This window comes from Gouania willdenowi, chromosome 6 (genome assembly GCF_900634775.1).
Source record: "Gouania willdenowi chromosome 6, fGouWil2.1, whole genome shotgun sequence".
Lineage (NCBI taxonomy): Eukaryota > Metazoa > Chordata > Actinopteri > Blenniiformes > Gobiesocidae > Gouania > Gouania willdenowi.
Window position 1 is genome coordinate 25,977,832 of NC_041049.1, and position 13,120 is coordinate 25,990,951.

General features: G+C 38.1%; 1 protein-coding gene across 5 annotated transcripts in view; it reads right to left on the reverse strand.

The window, feature by feature from the left end:
- Nucleotides 1-1,320: 1,320 nt before the first annotated feature.
- The window catches only part of ptpro (protein tyrosine phosphatase receptor type O), a 42,516-nt gene continuing 30,716 nt past the window's right edge, over nucleotides 1,321-13,120 (reverse strand). The window contains exons 17-27 of one of the 5 annotated variants that reach the window (XR_003674385.1): nucleotides 10,937-11,020; nucleotides 9,693-9,728; nucleotides 8,933-9,014; nucleotides 7,071-7,161; nucleotides 6,901-6,977; nucleotides 6,572-6,706; nucleotides 5,357-5,479; nucleotides 5,125-5,279; nucleotides 4,032-4,167; nucleotides 3,782-3,946; nucleotides 1,321-1,978 (exon numbers count right to left, since the gene is read on the reverse strand). Coding sequence is in view for 4 of the 5 variants with exons in the window: in XM_028451595.1 (XP_028307396.1) it covers nucleotides 1,972-1,978; nucleotides 3,846-3,946; nucleotides 4,032-4,167; nucleotides 5,125-5,279; nucleotides 5,357-5,479; nucleotides 6,572-6,706; nucleotides 6,901-6,977; nucleotides 7,071-7,161; nucleotides 8,933-9,014; nucleotides 9,693-9,728; nucleotides 10,937-11,020 (1,027 nt within the window). In the remaining variant the exon portion in view is untranslated. The remainder of the gene's footprint in view (nucleotides 1,979-3,781; nucleotides 3,947-4,031; nucleotides 4,168-5,124; nucleotides 5,280-5,356; nucleotides 5,480-6,571; nucleotides 6,707-6,900; nucleotides 6,978-7,070; nucleotides 7,162-8,932; nucleotides 9,015-9,692; nucleotides 9,729-10,936; nucleotides 11,021-13,120) is intronic. The other 4 variants (XM_028451595.1, XM_028451596.1, XM_028451597.1 and 1 more) reach the window with 4 other exon arrangements.

Below are 13,120 nucleotides of genomic sequence, written 5' to 3' on the forward strand. Positions count from 1 at the left end.
TCTCAATCGCCTTTCACTTTGCCTACGTCTCTTCCTCCGAGAATAACCAAAGCCATCTGAGTGTAAAGCTGTGACAGTTGAGACCTGCCTGTCAGATGTGCTGAATAAATATTACACACTAACGGCTCCACCATTAGCTCCAGGTTTGGTAAATCCCATTGCGTGCATGTGATAAATGAACAATTAAAAGTGGTTGAAGCGTAAATTTAATATCAGTGATTGCAGCTATAAAGTTCTACTTGTGCTCAAATTTGGGGTACATGTACTCAATTGTGGTCTAGTAGTGCACAAGTACACTTTACTAGTACTACTAGTGAAGCAGAATGTGCAAATGAAGTAGGAGGAATTATAAGAAAATCAAGTATCGATTGGTAAACCTGAATTTGCTTTTCCCCCAACCTCTCAGTACATGTACTCCAAAATAGAGTACTAGTAGAGCCTAACTACGGTTGATATTACTGTTATTAAATGTATGCGTTATATGATGAACCTGCTAAATAAACCAACTATATGCTGGTGTTAATTTGCCCATCTAACAGACCTAATCGTTGGTGTGCCCGGTTAGTAGATCAACTGCAACATATGCTGACACATGCTGTCTAAATAAATGTTTGCTTGATTAATAAACTTTTATGTTAATCAACAAATTTGTTTATGAAATGAAAACCACATTTTTTTTCTCAACTTAAACATTGAATTCAGTTTTTGTTGTTAGAGCACTAATAAACCTTTTAGGGTCAAAAACGGAAGAAAGTTTTTCTTCCCAGGAGTTTATATTTTTGCTTTGAATGAAGTTGAGAAATTGTAGTCTAACAGGGTAACTTTGAAGTTAGATTAACTTCAAAGTCATCAAATGCGTTTAAAACACAAGTTGTTAGAAAAATGACTCAACTGTTTCATTATCAGAGCCAGTAAAAATTCAAGCTGATATCGGGAGTTTCTGAGAAACGTCTCGATGTCCCGCCCTCAACAGCTCCACTTCCTCCCCAGCCTCTGCCAATTTACCAGAAGCCACGCCTCTACTTTTCTGCACGCGCAACCCGGAACATAACAAGGTCGCATCGGGTCGCATTAATATAAGTTTATGGGTCATCGTTATTCTTTTGGCGATGGATTTTCTGAGGTAAGAGCCAAAATCATTTTTACCTGTTTGCTGCCTTGTTTCCGTGCACAGTTCCGCATTCACTTTGATTGACAGTATCCACTACAGGAAGTCGAAGCCTATTGGCTGGGCGATCACAACGCTTTTTTTCATTTTCTATAGGGGTCTATAGGACGAAGGAGGGACTTATATACATTAATGTATATGAATGACCACCGACAGTAGACCATAGTAAAAGACTAGTTAGGTATTTTTTCACATTTCAAAAGAATCATACATAAACATAAATTTCTCAGAAACTCTGGATATCAGCTTTAAGGGTGGCAAAATTCTGTCATCCACCACTTCTGATTGGAGCGTTCTTCTTCTTCTACATCGTCAGTGTCAATGCTAAAGAAGCACAAACAGCTTTTTAACAAAGGAGACAAACGGGAGTGTGAATCTCACACGCTGAAATGTTTCAGGGCTACAGGGACTCTGTGTTCATGTGATCGTGTGCACATTTTTTGGTTGGGTCCAGATGAAGCAGCAGCTGTGCGTGTCATACAGTGAGCTGTTTGTGCTTGCTCCTGTTAGAGTGCAGCTGTGCGTCAGCCGTTTGACACATTTGTAAGAACACGGAGGACAAACGCCTCAGAGGAGCTCACAAATCAGAAGAAGAGGTGCGTTCATCGGCATTTCCACATCTCCTGAGATCAAAAGCCCCCAACAAAGACCAGCGTTGTGCAGGGGGCGGAGCAAAAGGCAGCTTAAGGCAAAAGCTCCGCCCAGGCCGACCGCCAACGTAAAGACAGACTTGACGAGTTGTTCGGAAGCTGACTGCAAGGATGACGATGACGAGGATGATAAAGCACAGCGGAGTGATGCCTTTACTGCCTGTGGGACAAAAAAAAGAAACGAGCAAGCGATGATTAAACACTTTAGGGTCAGAAATCTTCGTTTTACAGAAACATGTTTGTTTAAACAATATCATGTGATGTTTTGGGACTATGCGGTGAGATTTGTGCCATTAGAAATTGAATTTGAAAGTCACAACTTGAAATTGAATTTACTGTTTTGAAACTGAATTAGTAACTTGAAATTGTATTTTTCCTGTTGAAAAAAATTCATCTGAACACTTTCCAAAAATTCAATATTCAAAATTCCGATTCACTGCACGCAATTCAATTTCACCACACGGAGATACACTTTCGGTACACAAGGTTGAGCAATCAATCACTGATTCACGGAACTCCTGTTTACGTCTACAAAAACTCCTTTACAGCCGGTGCAGGTGTGACCATAGATATCATGCAATGAATGCATTTATTATCTATCATATCTATACAGCCCTGAAAAAACTTCAGACTAGTAATAACTAGCTATTTAGGCATCTCTAATTTTTTTGCTATCTTCAAATGTATTGAAACTGAGCTATTATGATGTTTTAATCCAAACGGCACTGGGTAGATCTTCCATGTGGCCACGTTTGCCTTATAATGACCTCCTGCTAAAAGGGTCGTGGTAATGGCATGCAATAGGGAGTGGGGCCAATTATAATTGTAATCACGTAATTAGTAATTAATTACAATTATGACGTGATTATAATTGTAATCGTAATTGGAAAAAAATCTGTCGTGACTGTGATTGTAATTCATTTGTAATTGAGTTCAGATTCTATAAAAACGCATTAATTAATTATGAAACGCAAACCTGTGGAACCATGTTCCAGCTCTATGGCTTACACATACTTAGTTAACAATTATTAAAATATGTTTCCTTTAAACTTTTCCCACTACCATTTAAAAAAATCTAACTGGAGACGTAAACTGAGAAAAAAAGGGCTCAGACGCCCATACCAAAGACATTAATACCAATATTTTAAGGAAGCATAACAAGGTAGCGTAATGATAGATCATATCTTTTGTATATTTTACCATGACCCATTATAAGAGATGCTAACAGAACGCTAACACGAGAGGAAGGTTACGTTTTATGGGTTATTTATTTGAGATTCGATAATTGTGATTCATTGACTTTGAACTTTAGTAATTGAGAAGGTAATTGTAATTAATTTTCAGGGGAAACAGAATGCCACAGGAAATCATTCCTGCCTGTGGAGATCAAACTTTACAAATTCATCACTGTAACCTGTCAGCTTTGATTGTGGTGGATTATATTTGTAGATTACAATTATTATCATTATTATCTTATTTTATTTTTTACTGTGTGCGCTTGTATTTAATCCCTGTTTAATTAAGTCTTTAACTTAATTTTGTACGTTTTTCTTCTTTTTCTTTCTTTAAAGTTTATTCTTTTTATCTGTAATATTTCTTGAGCGTCTGTAACGCAAGTAATTTCCCCCTGGGATAAATAAAGTACATCTGATTCAGATTAAAATGCTGGTCACTGTAATCATAAATGAGTTGTAATTGAACTTGGATAATTAAAGACATAATTGCAATTTAAAAATGTAATTGACCCCAACCCTGGCACCCAGTACTTCAGTGTTCCGCATGTTTTGTTCCTTCTATTCCATGTAATTTACCAAATATTGGATTATTGGAAATGTGTCCATCGATTATCATCAATGATAGAATGAGGATACATTGAATATTTAACTCATTCCTACTAAACTGATTGCGTTCATTCGACTCATTGCACTCACATGCTGATGTGTGTGTTCTAACTAAAACATACATTTGTGATGAGTGTTGTGGAAAGTGTGTGACGTCATGTACAGACTCTTTTCTGTGGTCTTTACGTCTTGCTGCTGTTCTCATAGATGACGTCGGACGTTATAGACTGTTGCTTCTTTTTCTGCCACATCAGTAGAACACACTGATGGATGAACACATACTGCTCCTAAAAAACAACACAACCACAGAGGTCACGCAATCTACACACAATTTCAGGGTGTCAGTCTGTGTTGTGTGTGTGTGTTGGTCACCTCGGTCTGAACCATGGACAGACGGTGTGATCTCATCTCTGAAACCATTCCCAGGATGTCAATGAACTCATGCTCCCTGATGTGCTGCATCAGACGGTCCAAAGCAATGAAGGTCCCAGTTCGACCCACTCCAGCACTGACACACACAAACACACAGATACGTCCTTAATACACCCCAGATGTGACCCAGATATATTAGATCACATGTCAAACTCAAGGCCTGGGAGCCTAATCCGGCCCTTTGGAGCATCTAATTCAGACCGCAGGAGAAAGTACAAATGACAGAAAAAACATGAATCATTGTGTAAATGAAACAATATTTGCAGAGGCTGAGTTTTCCCATTGCTTATATGAAGATAGCTGTCATTTTTAGTCTCAAATTGTTGAAAGAACTCTCAATTTTTCCAAAATCCTGAGATTTTTCTCAAATTATTCCACAAAAAATAAAGGAAATTTAAGTGAAGATCTTGCAGGGAGTGATATCTGTCACTTTTTGCTTGGATAATGGATATATCACACAATGGCAGTCACTTTTAATGTTAAACTGTTGAAAATACTCAAAATTCTGACAAAATCTTTTAATTTTCCTCAAGTTATTACACAGCATGTAAATAACCTATAGTTTCTTTCATATTTTGTATTTTATGTATACATACAAGTGCAAATGAAACCCAACAATATTAGCAGGTTCTCACAGTTTTCCCGGTGCTTATGTCAAACGTTTGCAGTCATTTCTTATGTTAAACAGTTGAAAAAAAACCTCAAAATTCTTACAAAATCCATACATTTTCCTTAAATTATGACATAATATTTCTCTAAATTAAATATAAATTGGTCACAAATCTAGGAAATTTAAAGTGAGGACCCTGTGGGGACTGATATCGGTCACTTATTGGTTTGATATGGTCAGTTTCTTACATATTTTGTATTTTATGTATACGTTGAAGGACAAACTAAGGCACAATAATATTGAAATTACTCATTTTCTCCACGTAGAATCTGTGGCCCACTAGAAATCAAACTGCTCCCTGAACTAAACTGAGTTTGGCACCCCTGCATTAGATGCATGTTCCTGGATGTGAGCGGTGCTGACCTGCAGTGGACGATGATGGGCTCCTTGCTCCTGCTGACCTGTTGACGGACGATGTGCACAAACTGGAGGATGCTTTCGATCGCGTTAACGGTAGGAACGCCGTGATCGGGCCACGAGGTGTAGTTCAGGTGGAGGACGTCCAGGCTGTCATCAGCCTGTGGAGGAGACAACACAAACATCAGAGTGTGGCGTCAACACCTTCACCAAACAAAGACAGGAAGAAGGAACTCACGTATCCCAGTCTGAAGTTACGGACGATCCATTCTGCAGACTCACACTCTGACAGCATCTCCACACTGATCTCTCCATACAGCACCGGCTCATCAGAGTATGGCCAGTAGTGATCACACTTCACCTGAGAGACAGACAGAGAGACATAAAGATAGAGCAGGACAAAACAGGCAGAAATACATTTTATTATGTAGCAAATTACTTTTTTCAGTTACAATTACGTCTTCATTTACCTATGTTCAATTACAGTCAATTACAATTACAGTGACCAGCATTTTTTCCAATTAAAATTAAATTACAATTATTTTTTATTCTCAGAAAGTTAATTACAACCTATATTTTTATTGATTAGGAAGCCTAACAAGGGAACCAATACATAGGAGAGGCATTAGATGATAGATGTTTGTTTTTAGTGTAGTTTACCGCTGATTTGGGACCCGTTATCATTAGAGATGCTAACAGAAAGCTAACACAAGAGGAAGGTTAACTTAATTGGGTTCTTTTTTTTATGCTCAGTAATTGTGATTAATAGTAACTGAACTTTTGTAAGTGAGAACGTAATTGTATTTGACTTTCTGAGGGTAAATAAAAGTAATTTACCGTATTTTTCGGACTATAAGGCGCACTATCAATGAATGGGTCTGACTGGGTCTATTTTCATACATAAGGTGCACCGGACTATAAGGCGCACCGGTTTGTTATTATTATTATTATTATTATTATTAAAATGCATTAAGCGAAATAAAATAGTCAGATAAGTCAAACTTTATTCAACTCATTAACAATAACTCTCAACATTGTTCAGGTTTAACACATAAAATACAGAACAACACACTCACTTTTTCAGTTGAGGATGTTGAAGCACAGTAGTTAATTTCATACATAAGGCGCACTGTCCATTTTTGAGAAAATTAAAGGATTTTAAGTGCGCCTTATAGTCCGAATGATACGGTAATTGGAATTGGGGAAAAAAATGCTGGTCACTGTAATTGCAATTGAATTGTAAATGTTAACATAATTGTAAGTGAAAAATGTAACTGACCCCAACCCTACATAAGGAAACTCACAGTGCTTTCCATTATTAAAAGTGAGACATTAAGACATTATAGATTAGAATCAAACAGTGTAAAATTAAAAACATGAAGACAACATGGACACTGTGAGGACTGTAGAGTAACAAACACTGTAACAGTGATGATTGTGAGACAACTCTCACCCTACGCCGCTCGTTGCACTGTGTCAGCATGACAATTACTGCAGCCCTTGTCTGCAGGACCATCTTCCAGAAGTCGTTGCGTGTTTCAGGGAGGGGCCCCTGGGTGGCAATGTACTCCTTGGCATGTTTGTATCCCTGTGGTAAGGTCACAGTGATCAATGCACTTATTACATTTAACTATTGAAAAAGCTCCTGTTTACTCCAACACAGCAGCTGTCCACAAATTTTATTATACAAACTTTCAATAAATGTGTTTGTCCAGTGTGAGTTATTATGCTCATTTGTGATTTTTCTTCATAGTGTGTACAAGCGTATATTTGAACACTCACAGGGATGTAGTTGGCGTTTATGTAGTCTGTACCCTCATCATTGTGCATCGAGATCAACTTGACGCGACTGAAGTCGTCTAAGAAGGAAGACATACAAGTTTTAACATCTAAAATAAGTGTGTCAGGACAGTTGGGGCGGGGTCAAGGTCATTTCTGTTGGTGTGACTTACAGGGGAGGATGTTGGTATATCTGTTCTTGGGTCTGTTGATGGGCAGGTCAGCTGCATCATGGGAAATATCCAGACCAACTGTCCTCAGCTCCTGAAAGACAGAGCAGATCAGGACCAAGACCTGGGTGTTACATTGTGCAGTCCCTGCAATTCTTCTTTCCAGTTGCTCCATGTGTTGGCAGAGTGAAAGTTCCTCTTTTTTAACAGATAAAGACAATGTAGACCTCATAGTTTAATATATAAATCAGACAAAATAAAGATGTAAAAGGCTGAAATTACAGCTTGAAAGTTTTTGTTTTTTTATCCACTATAAACTCTCTCTTACAGACATAGATGGAAATTCCGTGCATTGCATTGTGGGAAGTGGAGTCCTGTTGAATCATTCATAGTTTTACTTCATTCTTACCATGAAAACTCTGCCAAAGTGACGACCCAACACATTTCAAGTGTTTTCATGGACTGAAAATTGTTGCAAAACAATGACGGATGTTAATTTTTGGGCTTACACGGAACGATCCGAATCCGGCCGAAACTGAATGTCTTGCAGAGTGAGGTGATATCACAGGGAATACTGGAAACAGTGTAAAGGAATTGAGTAAAAGTACTTCTCTGTGTCCAATGTATGGGACTCCCCATCTCGCAATGCAATGAGCAAAACCTTTCCAATAATGTCAATAAACATTAAACACAGTGTTTACAGTGGAGATCAAAGGAACTTTGAAGCAGCAATTTCAACCTTTTACATCTTTCTTCGAACAAATGATTTTAATTGTATTGTAGAGATGCACCAAATTAAAAATTCCTGGCTGAAACAGAAAATACCAAAACACTGAAAGAAATTATTATGCTAGTTATTAGTACCATTTCATTTATTACTGTGACTGTGTACTAACCACACTAAAATGAAGACAATGCAACAGTATAAAAATTTTAATTAAACAATAAATAATATAAAATACAATACAAAATGTTTAACTTGACTCCACTCATGATTACATTAAATAACAAGAAGACATAGTCATCAACATCCCCGCCAGATTAGCTGTCATTACAACTCACAACCTTTACCTAAATGTCCTAAATCTAAGAACTTAGATGTATACATAAGAAAATATTATGACATCAGAATATAAGATGACTAACTATCCTAAACGGTGTCTAAGAAAAGCTGCCCCCATTGAAGATACCTCGAACAGAGTAAAAAAAAACGGCACAAAGGCAATAACTCCAAAAAAAAATATTTGCGCAATTCTAATTTTTGAACTCCATCAAGGTACTGATACCCTGAAGCCACACACCAAATTTGGTTATCCTATCTTAAATGGTTTCTGAGAAAAGCTGTCCCCATTAACTCGGACAGACGGAGCTCAAACCTATATCCCCATTCCACACTCTGTGGTGGGGGATAAAAATGTACAGGCCTATAACTCACAAAACTGCTGAAAGATAGTACAATTAAATGTGTTCTCTAATGAAAATACATAGTTTTCGCTCCGTGCTCTGTCTCAACCTCTGCTTAGAAGAGGCTTCAGTAATCAGATATGTTGAGATACGTCCACGGACACGTTGGCTCGTATCCAGACACTGTGCGCTGGTCGTGGGTTTCCTAGTGTCATTACAACAGTCTGTTTCTGAAAATTTTTGATGGCCAAATTTTTGGTGCATCCCTAACAAGAACATATCCTGTCAGAGTAGGTTTCTATTAACAGAACAAGTTGTGATTTAGCAACTGCTTCATAATTATCCTGAGCCATCTTAATAATATGTAACGTTTTACTATCTTAGGCTAAACATACACATGATTTTTTTAAATTCAGCCTCTTGGAACAGGGTCTGAACATAGTCTGATCCCGCAATTGTACCTCAAACTGCAGTGAGAACTTGTATGCCGAGTCTTTGCTCATCTCTTTGAAGTACACATCAAAGTCATTGAGCTGCACAGGGCTGAAAAAAAACAGAAAAGACAAACAACAACCATAAGTTGAAAAAAAACATTGCAACGCCAAACAAAAATACAGGAGAATGAAAACAAATGAAACCAGAAAAGAACTCAGAGAGCGCAGACCTCCGCCAAGCAGCTCAAGCTCAGCTAACACGCTCCGGTCACAGTAAAATGGTAAACTCAGGATTACCGTGACTACCTGTCATTATTGAGTTGTGTAACCATGACTACCTAGTGTCAACATTGACATCATCAACAAGAAGTTCCACAGTGTGGATGGGAAAATAAATGGGATATATATCTATATATTTTCTTGGTAGCCAGAACATCACCAAAATGTAATCGAGTTCCTTGTCCCATTTATCAAATTTCATCCAAATCCGTTATCTTGCTAACAGACTGACTGACAGATTGACAGATAAACAGAGGGTAATACATAACCTTACCGCTCTACGCTTTGTGCTTGGTGGAGGTAATAACAGGAAAAACAATATCAGACATTGAAATTTAAAGAAAAGCAAAGACAGAGAAAATGGGACATTAGAGTTTAGCTGGACAGTTTTTAATAGATAGTGATACTGAATATCTAAATAGTTACACACAGACTGCTTTAAATCCAGTGAGTAGATAAAATCAGTTTGATTTTTAATGGTTTGCACTTAATATGGTCTTTGAGTTACCTGCTAAGTTTCCGCTTCTTCAATGCCATCTTACTCCTAAAAACCAAAAAGAAAATCATTTTAGAAAAATGATGCTGTAAACAAAAACGTTATACGATGTCTAAAGAAATTATTCTGGGATGTTCCGGTTTCAAAGGACTAATGGTACTGCAATACACAACAACACTTTTTGCTGGAAGAAAAGACATGCATATAAAATATAAGAACAATGAAAATTTTTGAATTTCAATAATTACATTCTTGCTCATACGGAAACTATTTGTTTCCATAATCTGATTTCATTAGGGCATTTTTGTACCTTTATTGTTTAATTAGCTCTTGTTACTAAAAATACCACAGAATCTAAAATATTTACCCAATCAGAGGAGGGCACATTGAGCAGAAAGAAAGAAAAACAAACAGGACCGGGTTTGTGTTTAAAGAGTCAGAGAACATGCAAACACCATGCATTTTGAATTCAAGCATCATGCTAACATGCAGCATGCCAACAAAAATGCAGAGTTAGCAACAAGCTAACAGAAAGGAGCACATTAGCGCAGTGTGAGTTGAAGACCCTGCAGAAGCTCAAGCTGTGAGCCTTTGTTTCCTGTGAACTATTGGAGCATTATATGTTAAGGTTTATTAGACAAGGTTTTTCACAAAATTTGATCTCCATTAGAAAATGCTTTGATGTTTCCTACGAGAGAACTCGTAGGGGATACATCAAAGCAATCACCTCTGAGGAAGATTGGCAGTTCACAGTAAAAACATGTCAGGAGATAACATTTCTTGAAAAACCTTGTTTTAATAAATGAAAACTTAACATATATTTAAAATGAACCGTGCAGGAATTATTGGAGCAATAACCTGAGCCTGAAAAAATAACCCTGAATCACTATAAAGAGTCCATAGACTGCAACGGATGCTATCCTCAGTCTAGATTAGCCGTGTGAAGTCAGGTTTGATTTTTCACAGCATCTGATCTGCACTCAATAATTCTTTTGTGACTCATTTTAAAAGTTTGCATAGGGGAGGGTAACCCAACCCAAGATTACTTGAGCAAGAACTGAGGTTCAGAAAAGAGTAAAACACCAAGCATCAAGTCAATGATCTGAGATAAAGGAAATCAAATCATTAGTGTAGCTAAAAGAAGTCTAGTCATTCCAACATTCAACTGACTGTGTTCAGCAAGAAACCATGACTCAGCAGAAAGAGCTGATGAAACAGGCAGAGGTCAGCAGTAATCCTGAGAACTGATTACTTACCACGGATTAATATAAAAAGCCAAAAGATAGTCAGTCCAAAGGCAGGATGGCAGCAGGGTGAGGAAGGCAAAGAGGCTCCTTCGCCTGGTCATAACACACACACACACACACACACACACACGCACACACGCACACACAGACAGACAGGTACACACAAACATACATACACACAGACACCCACACACACGCCAGGGGGCAACAACAAACATGGAGCTGCATTAGTACAGAGGCACACAGCATCACATTAGTGATGAGCACACAACCATTTCCACAGCATCCAAGGACCTCCACCATAAACTTATGTCCTCACTGCCCAACCCCCACAACCTAAACACAGAGCCTTTTACATCACTGACCCTTTAGGGTCAGTCCCCGGTCGCCCCTGAGCCAAGGGGCGACCGTGGCTCAGGTCGAGATCGAGAGGTTGGGGGTTCGATCCCAGTACCTGACTATGTGTCGAAGTGTCCTTGGGCAAGACACTGAACCCTAAGTTGCTCCCAGTGGTTGACTAGCACCTTGCATGGCAGTCCTGTCCCACTGGTGTGTGAATGTGAGAGTGATTGGGTGAATGAGCTGATATGTAAAGCGCTTTGGGACTGCTTCAGTGTGGTGCTAAAGCGCTATATAAATCTAGTCCATTTACCATTTAAATGCCCTTCACTCTCACTGTCCTTCTCCAACAACCTACAATCTGATCCTGCGTGAATTTTCCTGATCAATGCATAAGTCACTTTAAGAAGATTCCCTTCATTGCTTTAAACCTGCTGGAGATGAACATCTATAAATTGACGGTCATTTGCGTGGAAAAAAATGTAAAGGGTTAAAAAATTGCCACTAAAAAATGTGTTTTGATCTCCACTGCAAACATGCTTTCATCGACAGTGTCGGAAAAAAATTGCGCTTTCCATTGTGAGATGTGGAGTCCTGTAGACCAGTGTTTCTCAAACGGGGGAACGTGTACCTCTAGGGGTACGCGATGGCACTACTGGGGGTACTTGAGAGAGAGAGTGAATTAACAAATAAAGTGTCAGTCTAAATGATGAAAACTATAGAAATTAATCTATTAAAGAGCATCTAAATCAGTGTTTTTCAACCTTGGGGTTAGGACCCCGTGTAGGGTAGCCAGGAGTTTAATTGAGGTCGCCTGAAATTTCTGAGAAATTAAGATAGGTTTTTGACACTTTTTAGTAATTTAAACTAGTGCAGTGCACGTAGGAAGTATGTCTTGCTATAGAAAAGTGGGAGGTTAAGTAGCTTTTTCATGGATGGTTTACATGGGAGGTTTAATTCCTCTTTAATTCAGAATAAAAGTTAAATCCTTGTAAACTGACCTTGTACACATTCAATTCCTAATGCAAATTTAATTCTGAATCACACACACGCACACACACACACACTATTTTTTTATTATTATTATTCACCTCAGTTACAAACGTTGCTTCCTGAGGACATCTGCTGGTCAATATTTACGGGGTGTTTTTTTAGGATATTAGACCCACTTTAGTCACTCCTGTAGATCCTACACAGTTTTCAACTTATGCGAGTTATTATGACTCCCTGTCAACATTGAGCTGTTCTAACTTATCCTGAGTTACCATGACTACTTGTCAACATTGAGCTGCTCTGCAATGCCTCATTTAAGATAATTTAATGAAATACTTCATGAATGGTATCATTGCAGATCAAACAAATCCAACGTTGCACACCCTTGAACCAAGCAGCAGCCATGTTGAAAGTCTCAGGTCAATCTAAGCCTGATTCGCAGAGATATTTGAGGAACAGACACACAGACAGACAGACAGAGATTCCTTGCTTTTATAGATATAAGATCAACACAATACACCATCATAAAAAACTGTTTTTCTATACTTTCACTTCGTGAAATATAAATTTAGTTCAACTACAATGCAGTAAGAGAAATTTAAAAAATCTGAGCTAAAAAATGATCAAAAACTAATTCTGGAAAAAAATGTCTTTGATGTCACCAGCAATTCTTGATATCAAAATGTGGTAAGCAAAATGTTGTAGTCAGACAAAGGGGGTACTTGGATTCAAAAATAAGAAAAAGGGGGTACTTGAGCCAAAAACGTTTGAGAACCACTTCTGTAGACGGATGCATAGAAGTGTTATTATTTCATTACCTCAGCCAAGTGTGAAGCACAGAGCGGAATGTTATGTTTTACC